Below are 18427 nucleotides of genomic sequence, written 5' to 3'. Positions count from 1 at the left end.
CCAACTCCGCCCCAATCCCTCCCTTTTTAAAAATGAGTATCTCATCATGTGTTATAGTGCTTTTCGCATGTGTTAAGACATTTTTGCATGCAAAAACGCCATATCGTGAGTTGATAAATGACCCCCTTGGGAGTCTAAATCTAGGCAAATGAATAGCAGTTTCAAATTTTGTAGCTAAATTTTAAGTCCCTAAATGTATGTGAATTTTAACCTGAAAATTTAGCACTTACGTTAAGAGCCTTAATTTAGGTGCTCAACATTTTTTGAGTTTTAGCCCATTTGTTTTCAACTTTGTTCCAGATACATGGATCTAGAAATACCCTGGTGTCATATGGACTGATTCTTTTCTTTGTCTAATTGAAAAGCATTCATTACTGAAGCAAAGCATTCCCTGTATCATGTGCGCTATAAATAGACCTGCAACCAGGAATCATGGAGCCATTACAAAGTCCAGTTACAAGTGCTGCATGCTTCAAATGAGATTCTCAGCTTCAAGTCCCAGAATCAAATTCTACTCCTGGGATCAGTGGGAGGTGAGGATTTTGAGAAGTCAGCATTTAAAGCTTCGGGTGGAAGGAAATCCCAGATAGCTGACAAAAGATGGGATGCAAGGTGTAAACATTCCAAGTTCCAAAGAAAAGGAGCCCTGTCATTCCCTACCAGGGGCCTAGATTTATCATTTTGTGATATAGTGGAAATAGCACCCGTGATAAAAAAAAAAAAAAAAGGGGCATGGTTAGGCTAATTTCTATGGTACCGCATCAGTAATTTCCATAACACATTTATCACAACCATGCTATTTTTCACATCACATGCTGATTAATCCACTACAGGCACATGAGAGAGAGAGGGAGAGAGAGAGGGAGAGAGAGAGGGAGAGAGAGAGAGGAGGAGAGAGAAAGAGGCTCAACAAATAGTTAACTTTCTATACCACTGCAAGAGGAACCACTAGTAATTTTACATGGACATATGAACAGCACAGTTACCACAATAATACATATGAACAGCATAGTTACCATCAGTGAAGATTTAATGTGATTTGGAGGGATGAAAGGTGAAAACTAGGTAGAGAGAACATGGTAGGGATGTGAATCGTTTTTGAACAATTAAAATTATCGTCAGATAATTTTAAAATCGTCCAAAATCGTTAAAGTGCACGATACAGTACAAATTCCCCTGATTTATGGTCAGGGGCATTTGTATTGTATCGTTAAATAGGGCGCGAGAAAACCGGCACACCAAAAAAACCCTAAAACCCACCCCAAACCTTTAAAACAAATCCCCCACCCTCCCGAACCCCCCCAAAATGTTTTAAATTAACTGGGGTCCAGTGGGGGGGGGGGGGTCCCGACGCAATCTCCCTCTCTCTCTGGCCACATATGCGTTGAGAAATGGTGCCGGTGGCCCTTTGCCCTTATCATGTGACAGGGCAAAGGTAGCGCCTGTGCCATTTTGGTTCCTGGCTCCCGACGTCACGCGTGCAGGAGATCGCCCCCGGACCCCCGCTGGACCCCCAGGGACTTTTGGCCAGCTTGGGGGGGGCCTCCTGACCCCCACAAGACTTGCCAAAAGTCCAGCGGGGGTCCAGGAGCAACCTCCTGCACGCGGGCCGTATTGCCAATCTTCAAAATGGCGCCGGCGCTACCTTTGCCCTCACTATGTCATATGGGCGTCGGTCGCCCGTATGACATAGTGAGGGCAAAGGTAGCAAAATGGCACCGGCGCCCTCCACTGGACCCCAGGTAATTTAAAACATTTTGGGGGTGTTCGGGATGGTGGGGGATTTGTTTTAAAGGTTCGGGAAGGGTTTTAGGGTTTTTTTTGGTGTGCCGGTTTTCCCGCCCTCCCCCGATCTACGATTTTTAACGATTTAAAAAAAAAAAAAAACCCACGACAATAAAACCACCTCCCCCCCAGCCAAAATCGATCGTTAAGACGATCGATCACACAATTCACACCTCTAGAACATGGTACAAATCTATTCTTTTTTCACCTTTCATCCCTCCTAATCAAATTAAATCTTCACTGATGGTAACTGTGCTGTTGGTACATATGAATGTGCATTTAAAATTGCCCCCTAAAACCCAACTCACCCCACAATCCTAACCCTGAGTTCATAATGCCCCCTTTACAGTGGTATAACAAGTGCAAAAATCAGTGGGCCTCCACAAAGGCTCTCTCTCTCTTTTCCTCTCGAAAACGCAGAGGTATTGCTCAGGAAAAAAGTGTGGTTATTTCTGGTGTTAATCTGCGATCGTGTGTATTACATGATTGCATGCAATGTTAACCAGCCCTCATTTCCATTTACTCCTCCCACTTGAATAAAATTTCAAATTTGCATACATATTTTGTGATGCGGTATTTATCACATGCATTATGGCATTATCGTAGGCGTTAGGGCCCTAACATCCACAATAACTCCCGAATGTGATCTGATAAATGATGCCCAAGGACAGTTACCTAGATTGCTGACCTACAGAAGAATGAGGAAAAGTAAATAACAATGAGAAAACTAGGTATTTGTGAATGAAGGTTGAAGTCACTGTATTATAGTTAGGGTAGGCTTTGATTGAACTACAGCCCACAAGGAATAGGAGAAAGCTACTAAGCCCAAAAATAAATAAATTAATGTAAAGAAAAATCCAGTGAATCCAAATGATATTTATAATAGTTTCATCTGCATTTTGATAGAATATAAATATTACATTCCTATTAACAAATGTAGGGGTCTGTTTTCAAATCTGTATTAAACTTGGCAGAGAATACTCCTTACTTGCTGATTTTAAAGTGCTTGTTAAACTATATATTTTCACAGGATTCACAAAGTTAATGAGATGAGTATTGCTACTGCATTAAAGTGAATACAGCCATTTTAATATGCCCGTGAAGTGTCTTTCCTTGCAGCCTGCTTTAACAGGCCCAAAGATGTGCACCTGTTAATGTGGGCTGGAAGGCATCATGGCTGGTGCCCCATATGGCGACTTATAAGCCTCCCAGAATCATCAAACTACCACCTAACAATCCTCACAAACAGATCAAGGCAGCATTCTGCCATTCAATGGAAGACCAGCAAAATATCAAGAGGCAAATAGGCCTCTCTACTTCTTCTGTCACTGCTTCTCTGTTTTGAGGAAGGGGTGACTTGGGGAGAATTCATAGGGGGCAGGAAAGTTGGTTACATAGAAACATAGAAATGATGGCAGAAACCCATCCAGTCTACTCAGAAAGCTTATAGTAGCATCAGACGTGCCATACAGGTCTCCCCCATAATGGTAGAATCTGCTGTGCCATACAAGTCAACTCCATATTTAGTTTCCCAAACCATCAAAATCAGAGCTCTTATTGGTTGCTTGAGTCTAATTCCCTGTAACCTCTTGCCGTTGAAGCAGAGAGCAATTTGGAGCATCACAAGTATAAGGCTTATTGTTTAAGGGTAATAACAGCTACATCAGCACGTTCTCCCCATGCTTGTTTTCCCAGACTATAAAATTCAATGTCCTTGTTGGTTGTTATCTGAAACTAATTCCCCTTTTCCTCTTTTTCTCCTGCTGTTAAATCAGAGAGCAATAATGGAGTTGTATCAACAGTATGAAGACTTATTAATTCAGGGTAGTAACTGCCAAACCAGCAACTTACCCCGATGCATTCTTTTCCTCATTTCCATCCTCTAGCCTTTAGGATCCACAGAATTTATCTGATGCCCCTTTGAAATCTTTCACCATTTTTGTGTTCACCACCTCCCCTGGAAGGGCAATCCAGGCTTCCATCACCCTCTCCATGAAGAAATATTTCCTGATGTTGGTTCTGAGTCATCCTCCTTGGAGTTTCATTTTGTGACCCCTAGTTCTACTGATTTCTTTCCAACAAAGAAGGTTTGTTGATTGTGCATTATTAAAACTTTTCATGTGTATCATTTCTCCCCTGCACCTCCTCTCCTCCATAGTATACATATTTAGGTCCTTCAACCTCTCTTCATAAGTCATTTGATGGAGGCCTCCCACCATTTTTGTCACCCTTCTCTGGGACCACCTCCATCCTATTTCTGTCCCTTTTCAAATAGAGTCTCCATAACTGAACACAATACTCCAGGTGAGGCCTCACCAAGGACCTGTACCAAGGCCTATCCAAGGACCTCCTTTTTCTTACTGGTTATTACTCTCTCTATGCACCCCAGCATTCTTCTGGCTTTAGCTATTGCCTTGTCACATTGCTTTGTAATCTTTAGATCGCTAGTCACTATCATCCCAAGGTCCCTCTCTTGCTTCATGTACAACAGTCCTTCACCCCCATCACATATAGCTCCTTTGGATTTACACACCCCTAATGTATGATTATGCACTTCTTGACATTGAATCCCAGCTGTCATATCTTCAACCACTGTTCAAGCGTCCTTAAATCATGTCTCATTCTCTCTACTCCTTCCGGTGTGTCCACTCTGTTGCAGATCTTAGTATCATCTGCAAAAAGACAAACTTTACCTTCTATCCCTTCCTCGATGTTGCTCACAAAGATATTTAACAGGACTGGTCCTAACACCAATCCTTGTGGCTCTCCACTTTAACACTGTTCTCTCTTTAGAGTAGATTCCATTTATCATCACTTGCTGTTTTCTATCCTTTAACCAGTTTGTAATCCACGCCACCATCTTGGTGCTCACTCCCAAGCTTCTGATTTTATTCACAAGCCTCCTACGCGGGACAGTATCAAAAGCTTTGCTGAAATCCAAATAGATCACATCAAGTGCTCTTCCTTAATCCAATTCTCTAGTGACCCAATCAAAAAAATCACTCAGATTTGTCTAGCAAGACCTTCCCCTGATGAATCCATCCTGTCTCAGGTCCAACAGTCCTCCTGACTGTATATAGTTCACTATTCTTTCCTTCAGCAGAGTTTCCATTAATTTTACCTCCATCAAGGTGAGGCAACTGGCCTGTAATTTCCAGCCTCCTCTCTGTTCCCACTCTTGTGAAGCAGGACCGCCAATGCTCTTCTCCAATCACTTGGCACCACTCCCATTTCCAGGGATCTGTTGAACAGGTTGTGCAGCAGACGCATCAGCCATTTCTGAGTTCCCTCAATATCCTAGAATGAACCTCATCCACCGCATGGCTTTGTTCACTTTTAGTTTTCCTAGCTTTTTCCATATATTTATTTATTTATTTATTTATTTATTTATTTATTTGTGTTTTTCTATACCGGCATTCACGGGAGTACGTATCATGTCGGTTTACATAAAACAAGGGGTGATCAATACATTATAACTACATAACTTAAAACATAAGAGTATACATTACAGGAGTATAAACAAGTGCACGGAAGAGAAAGTTACAATAAAACAGGGGTTATTCTAACTGGGATTAGAGTTAAAGGAAAGATAAACAAGTTTAACAAGAAGTAAAACATTGTAGTGATTGGTTTGTAGTGTCTGATTCAGTTAGAAGAGAATGTTCAATTAAATAATAATAATATAAATAATTCAATTTATATTAATAATTCAATTAAATTTATATTAATAATTCAATTAAACAATAATAATTAATAATAATTCAATTAAATAATAATAATAAATAATAAATAATAAATAAATAAATAAATAATAAATTATTTCTTTTATTTCTTTTATTTATTTCTTTATTTATCTATTTTATTTTATCTATTTTATTTATTTGTTCACTTTTATTTATTTATTTATTTATTTATTTATTTGTTCACTTTTAGTTTTCCTAGCTTTTTCCATATATTTATTTATTTATTTATTTATTTATTTAAATAAATAAAAAATAAATAAAATAATAAATAAATAAATAAATAATAATAAATACTAAATAATAATAAATAATAATTAAATAATAATTAATTCAATTAAATTTATATTAATAATTCAATTAAATAATAATAATATTCTCTTCTATTCCATCCCTATCCACTGTCTTGTTAATTAGTGATGGTCCTTCTCCAGGTTACTTTAGGATGGGCATTGAAGAGTCCTGGATATTAAAGAGAGGGTTAGAGCTAGGGAAATTATTGTTGGCCAGAGGTAAGATCTGGAGATGTCAAAGTTAGGGGTCAATGATGCTGGGTGGTGGAGCTGAAGATGCCGGAGATACATGAATGCATGTTTGTATGTGCATGGTGGCAGGGATTGATTGGTGCACTAAAAGTTAATTATACTTTTATTTATTTACTTAAAATGGTTCTAACCCACACCATTTACAATTCTAGGTGGTTAAAAAATTCACATTCAAATCAGATAATAAAATAAACATTACATTTACACCTGTCAACTTCCTCCTCTAAAGTAAGCAGCATAAAGAATAAAGGAAACATAAATCATACTAGATCAATTACAGCTTACAACAAAGCCCAAATATGTATGATTTTCAACTCTCTCTAGCTCTAAAGTAGGGATCCAAGGGACAGTAAAACATATCTGTCACAGCATCCCCTGCATCCTACAGCACACAGTCATTATACATAAATCATCATCCAGCAGCACACACAACAGGTATCCAGGGAATGTAAAATGTATCCATGGGAAAGTATATAGATAGATGTTCTTTCCTAATGGTGGTCCAATGAAAGGCATCATCCAGATCTTTGTTTGGAATTTCATTAGAAAATATTACTTTGGTAGTTGAATAAATCTTAGGACTCATTGTAAGTTGCTACTTTCTTCTCCATCTTCTTCTAAACTGAAGGGTATTGCTTCCAATATTTTTTGCATAAATTTAGGTATGTGGAGTGCTCTGGTGGTATCACAATCCTGGTGGATCTGGGGATGGTACCTCTGATTCTAGTAATATGGAGTCATATGAACTCTGTGAGTCGGCAAGTACGGTCTGGATGAATGAAACTATTTCTGATTTTTCTTTCACCTCTGTTATTAAATATTTTTTCTTCTCAAATAAGTAGGAAGCAATTTTGCTTGTAGGTATTCTTTTAACTTCACTAGTATAGGCCTAGAGAAACACAATTATTCTTGAGCATTTGCTTCATGTGTTTATGAAGTCTTCCCATAATCTTTATATGAAGGCATCACATTCCAGAACCGGTTGTTGTGGTAAAATACTTAGAGTTAAAAGTTTAATGATTCTGTTTTTAGCTCCAATATTAGAGGCAAAGACAGACAACTTGAGGTCTCTGTATGCTTCCTTTTTGTGGTATGTTTTTTTCTTGTTTCAACCATATCTGAGGATGAATTGAGCGCTGAAAAACGTTATAAAGATTTAGTAGAATATCAGCGCCAAGTTTTCTGCAGTGTGTGATCTTTTTGTTGTATTTCTTTCGCCCTGACATATCTTGGTGCTGATGCTTTGGTGCTAGTGAATCTTTATACTGATGTGTCTGTGCTAATGGGTGCACGCTATGTATTTCCAGCACTGACAATTCTTGGTTCCAGTGCTTCTGAACCAATGGATTGGCACTGATTCTTTTCTGAGCTGACTGCTCTTCGCTCAAACTCTTTGGTGCCAATGGTCCAGCGCTATTCCTTTTAAACACTGCCAAGTCTTGGCTCCAGTTGTTTGGTGCCAATCATTCTCTCAAAGCTGTTGGATCTCAACAATTGTGATTCAGTGAAACATTTTTTAAATGGGATATTTGAGCCAGAGTTCCCTGTAAACCAACGCCCTCAGGAACATAAGTCTTCCAGATCCACACTTATTGGTATCATGATCCGGACTGAGGTATTTTAGGCAAAAAGAATGAAATCCAGTATTGACATTTTGTGCCTGCACATCTTGCATCAACCACAACACAGCCCCAAAGCTCACATCTGTGCAGTTTGCTGAGGCCATGAGCTCGGTGCACTTGCACCCCCCCAGTTCAGGCCATACCTGGACTGGCTCACCAAGTCTATCAGCAGCAGAAACAGCTGAATTAAATAGCTGGTCTGCTTCAAAGTCTCGCTATTTGTATGGAAGCAATGCAGGCCCGACTTCCCATACCAGCACCTGCCACACCACCATTGACTACAGACACGTCCTTGCTTCAAGCCATTCCAGGAATTGCCCACATGATAAAGCAGCAACAAGAGCAGTTGCTGTAGCTCACCAGATTACTACAAGGCCTTTCTGCAAGCCTAGATGTGCTCCATACCCAAGACCCACAGTTTGTCCCTCCGGGAATGGCCTCACCTGCACCAGCACTTGTGCTATCCTCTATACCCCATGTGGCGTCCCTGCTCTGGTATGATAGAAACTCCAAGACCTGTCATGGCTTTATCAACCAGTGCCTCATGCATTTTGAGCTTCAAGCAACAAGATTTCCATCTGACCAGTCCAAGGTAACATTTATGTTGTCCTTGCTTGCTGGACAGGCACTAGCCTGAGCATCTCCTCTCTGGGAATGAAATGAACCCCTCCTGAGGAACCTGAAGGAGTTTCTCAAGCAGTTCCACTGTATCTTCGATGAGTCTAGGTGCTCTTTCTCTGCAGCCTCAGAATTGTTTTACCTAAAGCTACAAAGGTGTACTTAAATTTACCTGAACAACAAAGTTGAGAGAAATTTAATGTAACTTTCCAAATACTGCAGTAATGAGTACTGAGCACATATTTAAATTGCCTGATGTTAAAAAAAAAAAATACATAATCACTTTATTTTTAACATGGCTTTGCTAGTGTATCTGGCATTATAGAATACGCATGCTAAACACATTTCAAAGCATATTCATGTGTTAATTAGCAGTAACGTGCATTAGTAAATAAAACTCTTATGGGTGAATTTCAAAAGCCCTGCCCTCGACAAAAGCGGGAAATATGCGCACAAGTTGGGTCACACACACCAAGTGGATTTTAAAACCGCCCAAGAACACGCATATCTCCCACCACGTGCACAAATAAAGTGTTTAAAAAAAAAGGGGAGGGGCGTGGCTTGGGTGGGGCTCGGATATCCCTGGCTTTCAGGATGAAATCAGCACATAAGTACTTACATGTACACGTTAGCGCCAGGGTTCTCTGCTGCAGAAATTTACTTCTGCTGAGGATGGCATGTAAGAAAAAAATATTCAGGCAAGTCAGTAGGGTTTTAAGGGTCGGGGCTGAAAAGGAAAAAGGGGGAATATTAAACCAGGGGAGTTTGGAAGTCGTGGCCAAACTGGGAACGAAGTGGGAAAACTGGCTTGCCTGTGTATTAAAATTCCCCCACTTATGTGGTAGTGGTGGCATTTGCATGTATAGGCGCACCCATGTAAAATTACGTGCCTATGCGTGTGCAGTCAGTCTGTTTTATACTGTGCATGCATATATGCACATATGTTAAAAATAGCCGCATCACTGGCCGCGAGCCGGCAAACACATGCACATGTGCGCCCGCCCACCTGTTTAGAATTGTTGTATTTGTTGGGGAAGAGTGTTTTAGTGGACCCTTGCGCCGGCCTGCGGGAGACTGGAGGAAGATGGACTATAGTCTCTTCTAGGGACAGGCCGGGAGGCGGATACCAGGCAGGAGGTGGACGACGAGCTTCACCCTGGAAGCCGGTACTCCCCCAGGAGGAGCCCGTAGGAGCCCAGCCGCTGGGACTTAGGAGGTTCACCCTGGAAGCCGGTACTCCCCCGGGAGGAGCCCGTAGGAGCCCAGCCGCTGGGACTTAGGCGATCAGAGCCTGGATCCAACGCAGGGCAGATACTGGAACTGGACTGGAGCTGAAGCTAGACAGGTACTGGAACCGGACTGGAACTGAAGCAAGACAGGTTACTGGAACCGGATTGGAGCTGAAGCTAGACAGGTACTGGAACCGGACTGGAACTGAAGCAAGACAGGTTACCGGAACTGGACTGGAGCTGAAGCTAGACAGGTACTGGAACCGGACTGGAACTGAAGCAAGACAGGTTACTGGAACCGGATTGGAGCTGAAGCTACACAGGTACTGGAACCGGACTGGAACTGAAGCAAGACAGGTTACTGGAACCAGACCGGAGCTGAAGCAAGACAGGTACTGGAACCGGACTGGAACTGAAGCAAGACAGGTTACTGGAACCAGACCGGAGCTGAAGCAAGACAGGTACTGGAACCGGACAGGAACTGAAGCTAGACAGGTTACTGGAAGCAAGCAGGAACAGAGGCAGACTCGAGAGCCGGAGCGCAGTGAGTCTCAGGCAAGAACGGAGTTGCTTGGGCAAGCACACTCCGGGGCTCGGAGCAACTGAGAACCGCAAGGAACCCTGTTGAAAGGCAAGGCTCTAGGATCCGCGGCGGCCTTACATAGGCCACCACGTCTGATGTCAGGTGTAAGGCGGAGTCTTCTGTGGCGGGAAAAGGCTTTCATAAGTTCGGCTCCTGTGCGCGCGCCTAGGAGGGAGGCGTCCCGGAAGGGCTTCTCGATGGCGTTCTTCCCGCGGGAACACCGCAAAACCGGCAAAAGACTCCCCTAGGCGGAACGGGACCATGGAGGTGAGGGCCGGGTCGCGACACTCGCGACCGGGACCACAACAGTATTCCAATATAATTATGACCTTTGTTTTTCTCATTGTATACCTGTGTACATTATAAATACAATAATAAAAGCAAACAAGTCATCAGCATGCAACTGATAAGCAGCTACTTTATATGACTATTGGTTAAGTCACACTTTACCGGCTGGGAGCTTGCCATTTTTATTTTACAAATCTGATTCAAACCCCTAAAGTTAGCAAATTGGTGCCTAATTTTGTGCATATTTGTCCAAACTGATCAGTCCACAGAAGTTAGTTTTCCATGACCTGGTAATTCTAAGGTGAATCTGCATCAAATCCAATCAGATTTTTTAAAGTACATTTCCCTAATAAATCTAGGGAAAATCTAAAAATTCCCCCCAAAAAATTGAACCAGATTGAATTTTGTGCACATCTCTTCTTATTGCAGAGAGACAACAGGTCTCAATACCACACAACTGTGGAGCAGGTAAAATTAACAGCATTGCAACGTGCAGGACCTATTATACAAATGCCAATAGGTGCATTGAAAGGACCACAGAGCTGACCACTCCCCGTGGAAAAGGATACTAGATATGACAGCAAATTAGTCTGCTACCTCAGAACAGAGGATATGAAACCTACTGTGCAGCTGATACATCAGAAATTGTATTTATAAAGCTGGTAGCAACTCACATTGGAGAAAAGCCACCAGTGAGTAACACTATCATGCAGCTATCAGTGGGGCTTGTGAAAATGGGTCCATTATTATTATTACGCTAAATAGCAGGCCTTAGTATTAGGAAAAGGAAAACAAGTCATGAGATCATACAGTTGAAGACAGGTCACGCCGTCACAAGCAGAGCAGCGGGCCATAAAGATGAATAGCAGCCACGCTGTCGAAGCAGGCATTTCCACTCAGCTGCCAGAGGGATGCATTACCAACATGTGTGAGTTAGAAAACAAGGCGCCTTGGAATTAACATACCATAGGGATAATTTCTATGAGCCAAAAAGAGCAGGTGACAGTTATAATTTCCAAAAGCTACCCTGCTGGTAAATTATGAGCCAGGACTCATTCTTTCTGCAAAATTCTAGCATCCATGCAGTTCGCCATCTCACTACATGTATTGCTAAAGACTGAGAAATTAGAACATAATCATCCTTTCTAGAATTATGCATATTTAAATGTTCAGCTTTGAGATACAAAATACTCATTTTCACCTATGAGAAACTGCCTGTCGCCACCAATTTTTATTTTATCTTTGCATTTTTTGGCTTCCAAATAATGTTTATGCTTCTTAGTAGTCAAACTGAAAAATAGCAATAGTTTCTCCTTTGATTCCATTTCTTTATTTTAAACGAAAGCAGTCCTGTTGCCCAATTTATATTTAACCAAATCTTTTCATAGCTAGAGCATTAACACACCTGCAAAGCAAATATATGTGTGAGGTTATCAATTGCCATTGTGCATTGTGGTGCCAGTGCAGTTCTTCCTGTCTCCAGCTTTGGTTTTCAAGTTCCCTGAAAAATTTTGTGGGGGATACCATGGGGGAAGGGAGAGTTTGGATTGGGGCCTCAAAGCTGCTTGATCAGGATAGAAGGTAGTAGGGATGTGAATCGTTTTAGGACGATTAAAATTATTGTCCGATAATTTTAATATCGTCTTAAACCGTTATGGAACACAATACAATAGAGATTCTAACGATTTATCGTTATAAATCGTTAGAATCGTGAGCCGGCACACTAAAACCCCCTAAAACCCACCCCCCACCCTTTAAATTAAATCCCCCACCCCCCCCAACCCCCCCCCCCCCCCCAATGACTTAAATAACCTGCGGGTCCAGCGGCGGTCCGGAACGGCAGCGGTCCGGAACGGGCTCCTGCTCCTGAATCTTGTTGTCTTCAGCCGGCGCCATTTTCCAAAATGGCGCCGAAAAATGGCGGCGGCCATAGACGAACACGATTGGACGGCAGGAGGTCCTTCCGGACCCCCGCTGGACTTTTGGCAAGTCTCGTGGGGGTCAGGAGGCCCCCCACAAGCTGGCCAAAAGTTCCTGGAGGTCCAGCGGGGGTCAGGGAGCGATTTCCCGCCGCGAATCGTTTTCGTACGGAAAATGGCGCCGGCAAGAGATCGACTGCAGGAGGTTGTTCAGCGAGGCCCGGAACCCTCGCTGAATGACCTCCTGCAGTCGATCTCCTGCCGGCGCCATTTTCCGTACGAAAACGATTTGCGGCGGGAAATCGCTCCCTGACCCCCGCTGGACCTCCAGGAACTTTTGGCCAGCTTGTGGGGGGCCTCCTGACCCCCACGAGACGTGCCAAAAGTCCAGCGGGGGTCCGGAAGGACCTCCTGCCGTCCAATCGTGTTCGTCTATGGCCGCCGCCATTTTTCGGCGCCATTTTGGAAAATGGCGCCGGCTGAAGACAACAAGATTCAGGAGCAGGAGCCCGTTCCGGACCGCTGCCGTTCCGGACCGCCGCTGGACCCACAGGTTATTTAAGTCATTGGGGGGGGGTTCGGGAGGGTGGGGGATTTAATTTAAAGGGTCGGGGGTGGGTTTTAGGGGGTTTTAATGTGCCGGTTTTGCGATTTTTCGATTTTTCGATTTTTCACGATTTTTCACGATTTTTCACGATATTTTACCCCCCCAAACGGCAACAATACGATTCCCTCCCCCTCCCAGCCGAAATCGATCATTAAGACGATCGAGGACACGATTCACATCCCTAGAAGGTAGTATGAGGTATCAGGAACACAGTTGTTCCTGGGTGTCAAAGGGGAGGGAAGGCAAATGAATAAGCAGGGGGGGCAGGGCACATCAGCCCAGTGGGGGTGGCAGATGGGGAACTAAGGCTCTGGGGGGTTACCTTGCTCACACAGAGTTTGGGGGAAGGGTGAAGGGGTGGATCGGCCTTATTATGGCATATAAGACAGATGTGTACCTGGTAGCAGGAACACAACTGTATTAACACCTCTGCAGGTGCAGGACTGCCCACAGTCAAATACACTTGGGGTAGATTTTAAGAGGTACGTGCGGGCGTACATGTGCATGTGCTACCCGGCACGCACACATGTACACCCGATTTTATAACATATGCCCGCAGGCACGCGCATGTTATAAAATCAAGGTCGGTGCGTGCAAAGGGGTGCACAATTGTGCACTTTGCGTGCGCTGTGCTGCACTGCCTTCCCCCGTTCCCTCCCAGGCTGCTCCAAAATTGGAGGGAACTTTCCTACCCCCTACCCCACCTTCCCTTCCCCTACCTCCCCTACCTTTTTCTTTTTTTGTTTTTTTCTTGTTGTAAAACTTACTTCAGCCTTGGGGCTGAAGTAAGTTGTGCGTGCCGCAGGGCCGGTGCAAGGGGATTTGGCGCCCTAGGCGAGCCTTCTTCCTTGCGCCCCCCCCCGGTCTCGGTCCCGACTCCTACCTCATTCTCAATCACGCCCGCTGACTGGGGTTTTCTGGGTCGCGAGCAGATTGGGCACTGCTTGCGGCCCGCCAAATCTCCACTCCTCTTTGCCACCACTTGCGGCCCCATATGGCTCGCACCCAGTGGCGCACCAAGGGTCTCCAGCGCCCAGGGGCCAATGCATTTGTGTGCCACAGAAAATCAGTGGCATCTCTAGACAGAAGAATTTGTTTTGGGTGGGGGGGGGAGCCAAAATGACATTTCTTCATCACACCCACCTCTATAGCATGGATCCTGCTTTAAAATTGGTTATAAAAAAAAGTGTTGTTTAAAAAGTCCAAAGGGTCCTCTGCATTATTTTAAAAAGCTGGCCAGTTTCACACTTCTAGTAAAACTACTATAAAATTATTTGATAGCCTCATTCAACTAATTCTATATGATTATGAGAATGAAGTCTGGAATATATAGGAAGGGACAGAATGTCAATACAAATCCTGCACCTCCAGTTCTGTAACTCTGTGCATCCACTGAAATTCCCCCAAACAATGGAGCTTGGATGTTTCCCTTACAGCTCATCATACTAAAAGATATTTTCAAATTCTGGTGTCACCTCACAGTAACAGCAGCACAAACACCTTCCACTGCCAGACACATTGTGAACTAACACAAAACCCTGCATAAAAGACACTCAAAATCTATACTGCAATCCCATCATAACATAACAGTAATAACACCAAGGATTCAAACAATAATAACCCTACCTGTGAAAAAGCAAGGGTAAATATTACACTGGCTCCTGGGATAACAATACACCACCTACTGAGGAAACAAAACAAACCCGATTGCTATAGATCCCTATACAGACACTACATGCTAGCAGAATCTCTCATCGTGGTCACACACACAGAGCAGAGACAGACCCTCACCAAATACAGAATACAAAATAAAGGAGCACAAATTAGACAAAAACTGGAATGGAAACCCCAAGAAGCCAGACTCTGTGCATTAATAATGGAAAAACAGAACCACCATTCCTCATAAAACAAATAAAATCAAGAAACAAAGCATCAGTTATAATAGTAAAACCATACTAATAAAATATTTTAAAACTACTGATAAATAGAATTTCTATTAATTAAAATCATATACATTTTTTACAATTTCCCAAACACCAATAAAATATTTCAAAACAGTACATATATCAAATAACACACAATAATTAAAATTAATAAGGATTTTAAAAAGCCCCTGCTGTCCATACATGAGAGCTCTTGATTTCCAGTCACCCTGATATTGTCGAGGATTAGGAGGTTATCCTCTCTCTCTCACACATACTCACATGTCCATTCTCTCTCACACATACACTGTCACATACATACACATTCATGCTCTTATACCCAACCATAACCTCTCGCTCTCACAGACACTGACACACTCAGGCTCTAAGGCATTCTCTCCCCCTCCACACACACCCCCACACAAACTCTTACTCCCCTGGATTTTCTCATACACACTCATGCTCTCACTCTCACTGGCTCCCTCACATACACACAAACACACACTCCCAGGCAAGCTCCCACTCGTTCTCACACACACACACACACACAGGCAAGCTCCTAGTCATTCTCACACTGAACCCCAGGCAGGCTCCCATTCATTTTCACACCACTCCCTCCCCATCCCCCAGGCATGCACACATTCAATCTCACACACACAGACCCCCAGGCAGGCACCAATTTATTCTCACACACACCCATACACCACAAACAGGCAGGCACCTATTCTCACACATACAAACCCCAGGAAGACACCCATACATTCTCATTCACAGACACACCCCCAGGCAGACTCCCATTCATACACATGCACACACTAAAGGCAGAGACCCCCTCTCTTTCTTTTGCCAGCAACCTCAGAGCCTCTCTCATTCTTCTGCTGCCACTGTCACTGCTGCTGTATGGCTATTGCGGAGGTGCTGATTGCTGCTATTGGCACTGAAGCCCATTCTGCTGCCTCCTCTGTGCAGGCCCCATGGGCTTCCAGTTCCTCTATGCTGATCTCGTACATTGTGAGATCCGCATAGAGAAAGTGCTACTCTTGCACATTCCCAAAGATTACATGTTCCAATCAGTAAAAAGTAATTTATTTCTTTTTACATTTGCTGTCTGATCTTAGTTTTCTAATCGGTTGGTCACAGGCTTTTTTTTTTCCACCTTCCCTTTCTTATTTTTTTGCCAATTCCTTTTATAACATATTTATTTTCTCTCCATCTGTCTGCTTCCCTCAAACACACGGTCAGGTTCTCATTCTCACATGCTTTCTCTCTCTCACATACACAGTCACTCATTCTCACATGCTGTCCCTCATACAATCATTTATACACAGTCTCTCTCTTGCACATGCTGTCTAACTCTCACTCCCACATGCTGTCTTGCTCAAGCACAGGTTCTCACTGTCACATGCTCTCTCTCATACAATCATTCCTACACACAGGCTCTCACTGTCACATGCTGACTCACACACACAGGCTCTCTCTCACTCCCACATGCTGTCCTGCTCAAGCACAGGCTCTCACTGTCACATGCTCTCTCTCATACAATCATTCCTACACACGGGCTCTCACTGTCACATGCTGACTCACACACACACACACACACACACACACACACACAGGCTCTCTCTCACTCCCACATGCTGTCTTGCTCAAGCACAGGCTCTCACTACCACATGCTGTCTCTCACACACACAAAGGCTCTCCCATGCTGTCTCTGCAAACATTCAGGTCTTCACTCCCACACACACACACAGTCTCTCAACTCATCTCATACACGCACACATACACACTGTACAAACCCTCTCTCTCACCTCTGGGCCTCCTCTTCACGGGCCACTGCAGGATGGGCTCTGCAGCGGCCCCGGTCTTCTCGAGCCGCGCTGATCCTCTTCTGAACGTGGCAGATGCTCCTCCTCCTTCCGGCACGCGGCTGATGCTCCTCCTCTTTCCTGCCCGCGTGGCTCCGGCAACATTTTTCTTCCGGGGCCGCGCGGGCAGGAAGGAGGAGAAGTTCCTGCATTGGCTGATGCTCCTCCTCCTCCTTCCTGCCCGCGCGGCTCCGGCAAAATTTTTCTTCCGGGGCCGCGCGGGCAGGAAGGAGGAGAAGTTCCTGCATTGGCTGATGCTCCTCCTCCTTGCTTCTCCTCCTTCCTGCCCGCGCGGCTCCGGCAACATTTTTCTTCCGGGGCCGCGCGGGCAGGAAGGAGGAGGAGCACCAGCATGTTTAGACGCAACTGTACCACGGCCCTGCGATCTTCTTGCTGTGTGTATCTGCCATTGGGATGACGTCCACTGGCGGCCATTGGCCGTCAGTGGCTCGGCGCCCCCTAATGTTCAGCGCCCTAGGCGATCGCCTAGTTCGCCTAGTGCTTCCGACGGCCCTGGCGTGCCGGCCAACTGCCGGCACATGATCACCACCACAGCGGCAAACGGCCGCTGTGCCGGGAGCCTCTGACCCCACCCTGCCCCGCCCCCTCCACGCCCCTTTTTGCAAGCCCCGGGGCTTACACGCTTCCTGGGGCTTTACATGCCTCGCTGGGCCTTTTTAAAATAGGCCCAGTGCGCGTAGGTCAGGTTACACACGTAGGTCCTCTGGATTTACGCGAGTGACCTTTTGAAAATCTGGCCCTTAATGCACTAGTCACCAAAAGATTTACAGCTTTACAGGGGTTCTCAGCCCAGTCCTTGGGGCACATCTTGCCAATCTGTTTTTCAGGATTTCCACAATGAATATGCATGAGATAGATTTGCATAAAATAGAGGCAGTGCATGCAAATTTTCCTCATACACATTCATTGTGGTCATCCTGAAAACCAGAATGGCAAGATGTGTCCCAAGGACTGGGTTGAGAACCATTTCTGTAGTGGATAGCATGTTAAACCTGCTAAAAACATGCTTCAACAAGTGTTTCTGCCACTCTTTAGTAGTTAGGCCCCTTAATCAGTTCTAAAATTATAGTTATTAATGTTAAAAATATTAACTACTACCGTATTGTTAGGATGATAATTGAGATGCAAACCGCTGTCACAGAGAGGAGATGATGTGCCACTGCTCTGGTCACTAGGGACACCTAAAAAAATATAGATAGTGAAATTATCATCCAATCTCTAGTAATTACATATATTAATTATTTTTTAATTTCCCCTAATTTTTCAGGCACAGCAGTCTATAACAGAATGACAGAACAAAAATCACACTGGTATACGATAGGTGAGCTTGTTATAAACTCAGTATATTTTAAACAGTAATAAGTTAAAAGTAAATTTTCAAAAAATACAATGCGAACAAGACTCTATTTTCTCTTGAACATTTTTTGAAAACTGTATACCCAGTAGGGATGTGCAGAGCAAACGTTTATGTTCATAAGTATTAAGTATTGTTCCCTAGTTTTGTTAAGGGCCATGCCCTAAAGTTAATTGTATTTATCTATTTTATCTGTTCTCTGTAAGGGCTTCGCCCATAAAGTTCATGTTTTACTGTGAACCGATGCGATGTGCAAACGGACATCGGTATATAAGAGACATTAAATAAATAAATAAATAAATAAATAAATAAATAAATAAGTCCATAAG

The 18427-nt window shown here is 43.7% G+C and overlaps 1 protein-coding gene across 1 annotated transcript in view; it reads right to left on the bottom strand.

The window, feature by feature from the left end:
- The window catches only part of SNTG1 (syntrophin gamma 1), a 2212578-nt gene that overhangs the window by 669817 nt on the left and 1524334 nt on the right, over positions 1-18427 (bottom strand). The window contains exon 12 of the mRNA XM_029591258.1: positions 17843-17925. Coding sequence (XP_029447118.1) covers positions 17843-17925 — 83 coding nt within the window. The remainder of the gene's footprint in view (positions 1-17842; positions 17926-18427) is intronic.

The sequence above is a fragment of the Rhinatrema bivittatum genome, chromosome 2 (assembly GCF_901001135.1).
Source record: "Rhinatrema bivittatum chromosome 2, aRhiBiv1.1, whole genome shotgun sequence".
In the NCBI taxonomy this organism is placed as follows: domain Eukaryota; kingdom Metazoa; phylum Chordata; class Amphibia; order Gymnophiona; family Rhinatrematidae; genus Rhinatrema; species Rhinatrema bivittatum.
Note: the sequence above shows the minus strand (reverse complement) of the source record. Positions and strands in the feature narration are given on the sequence as shown.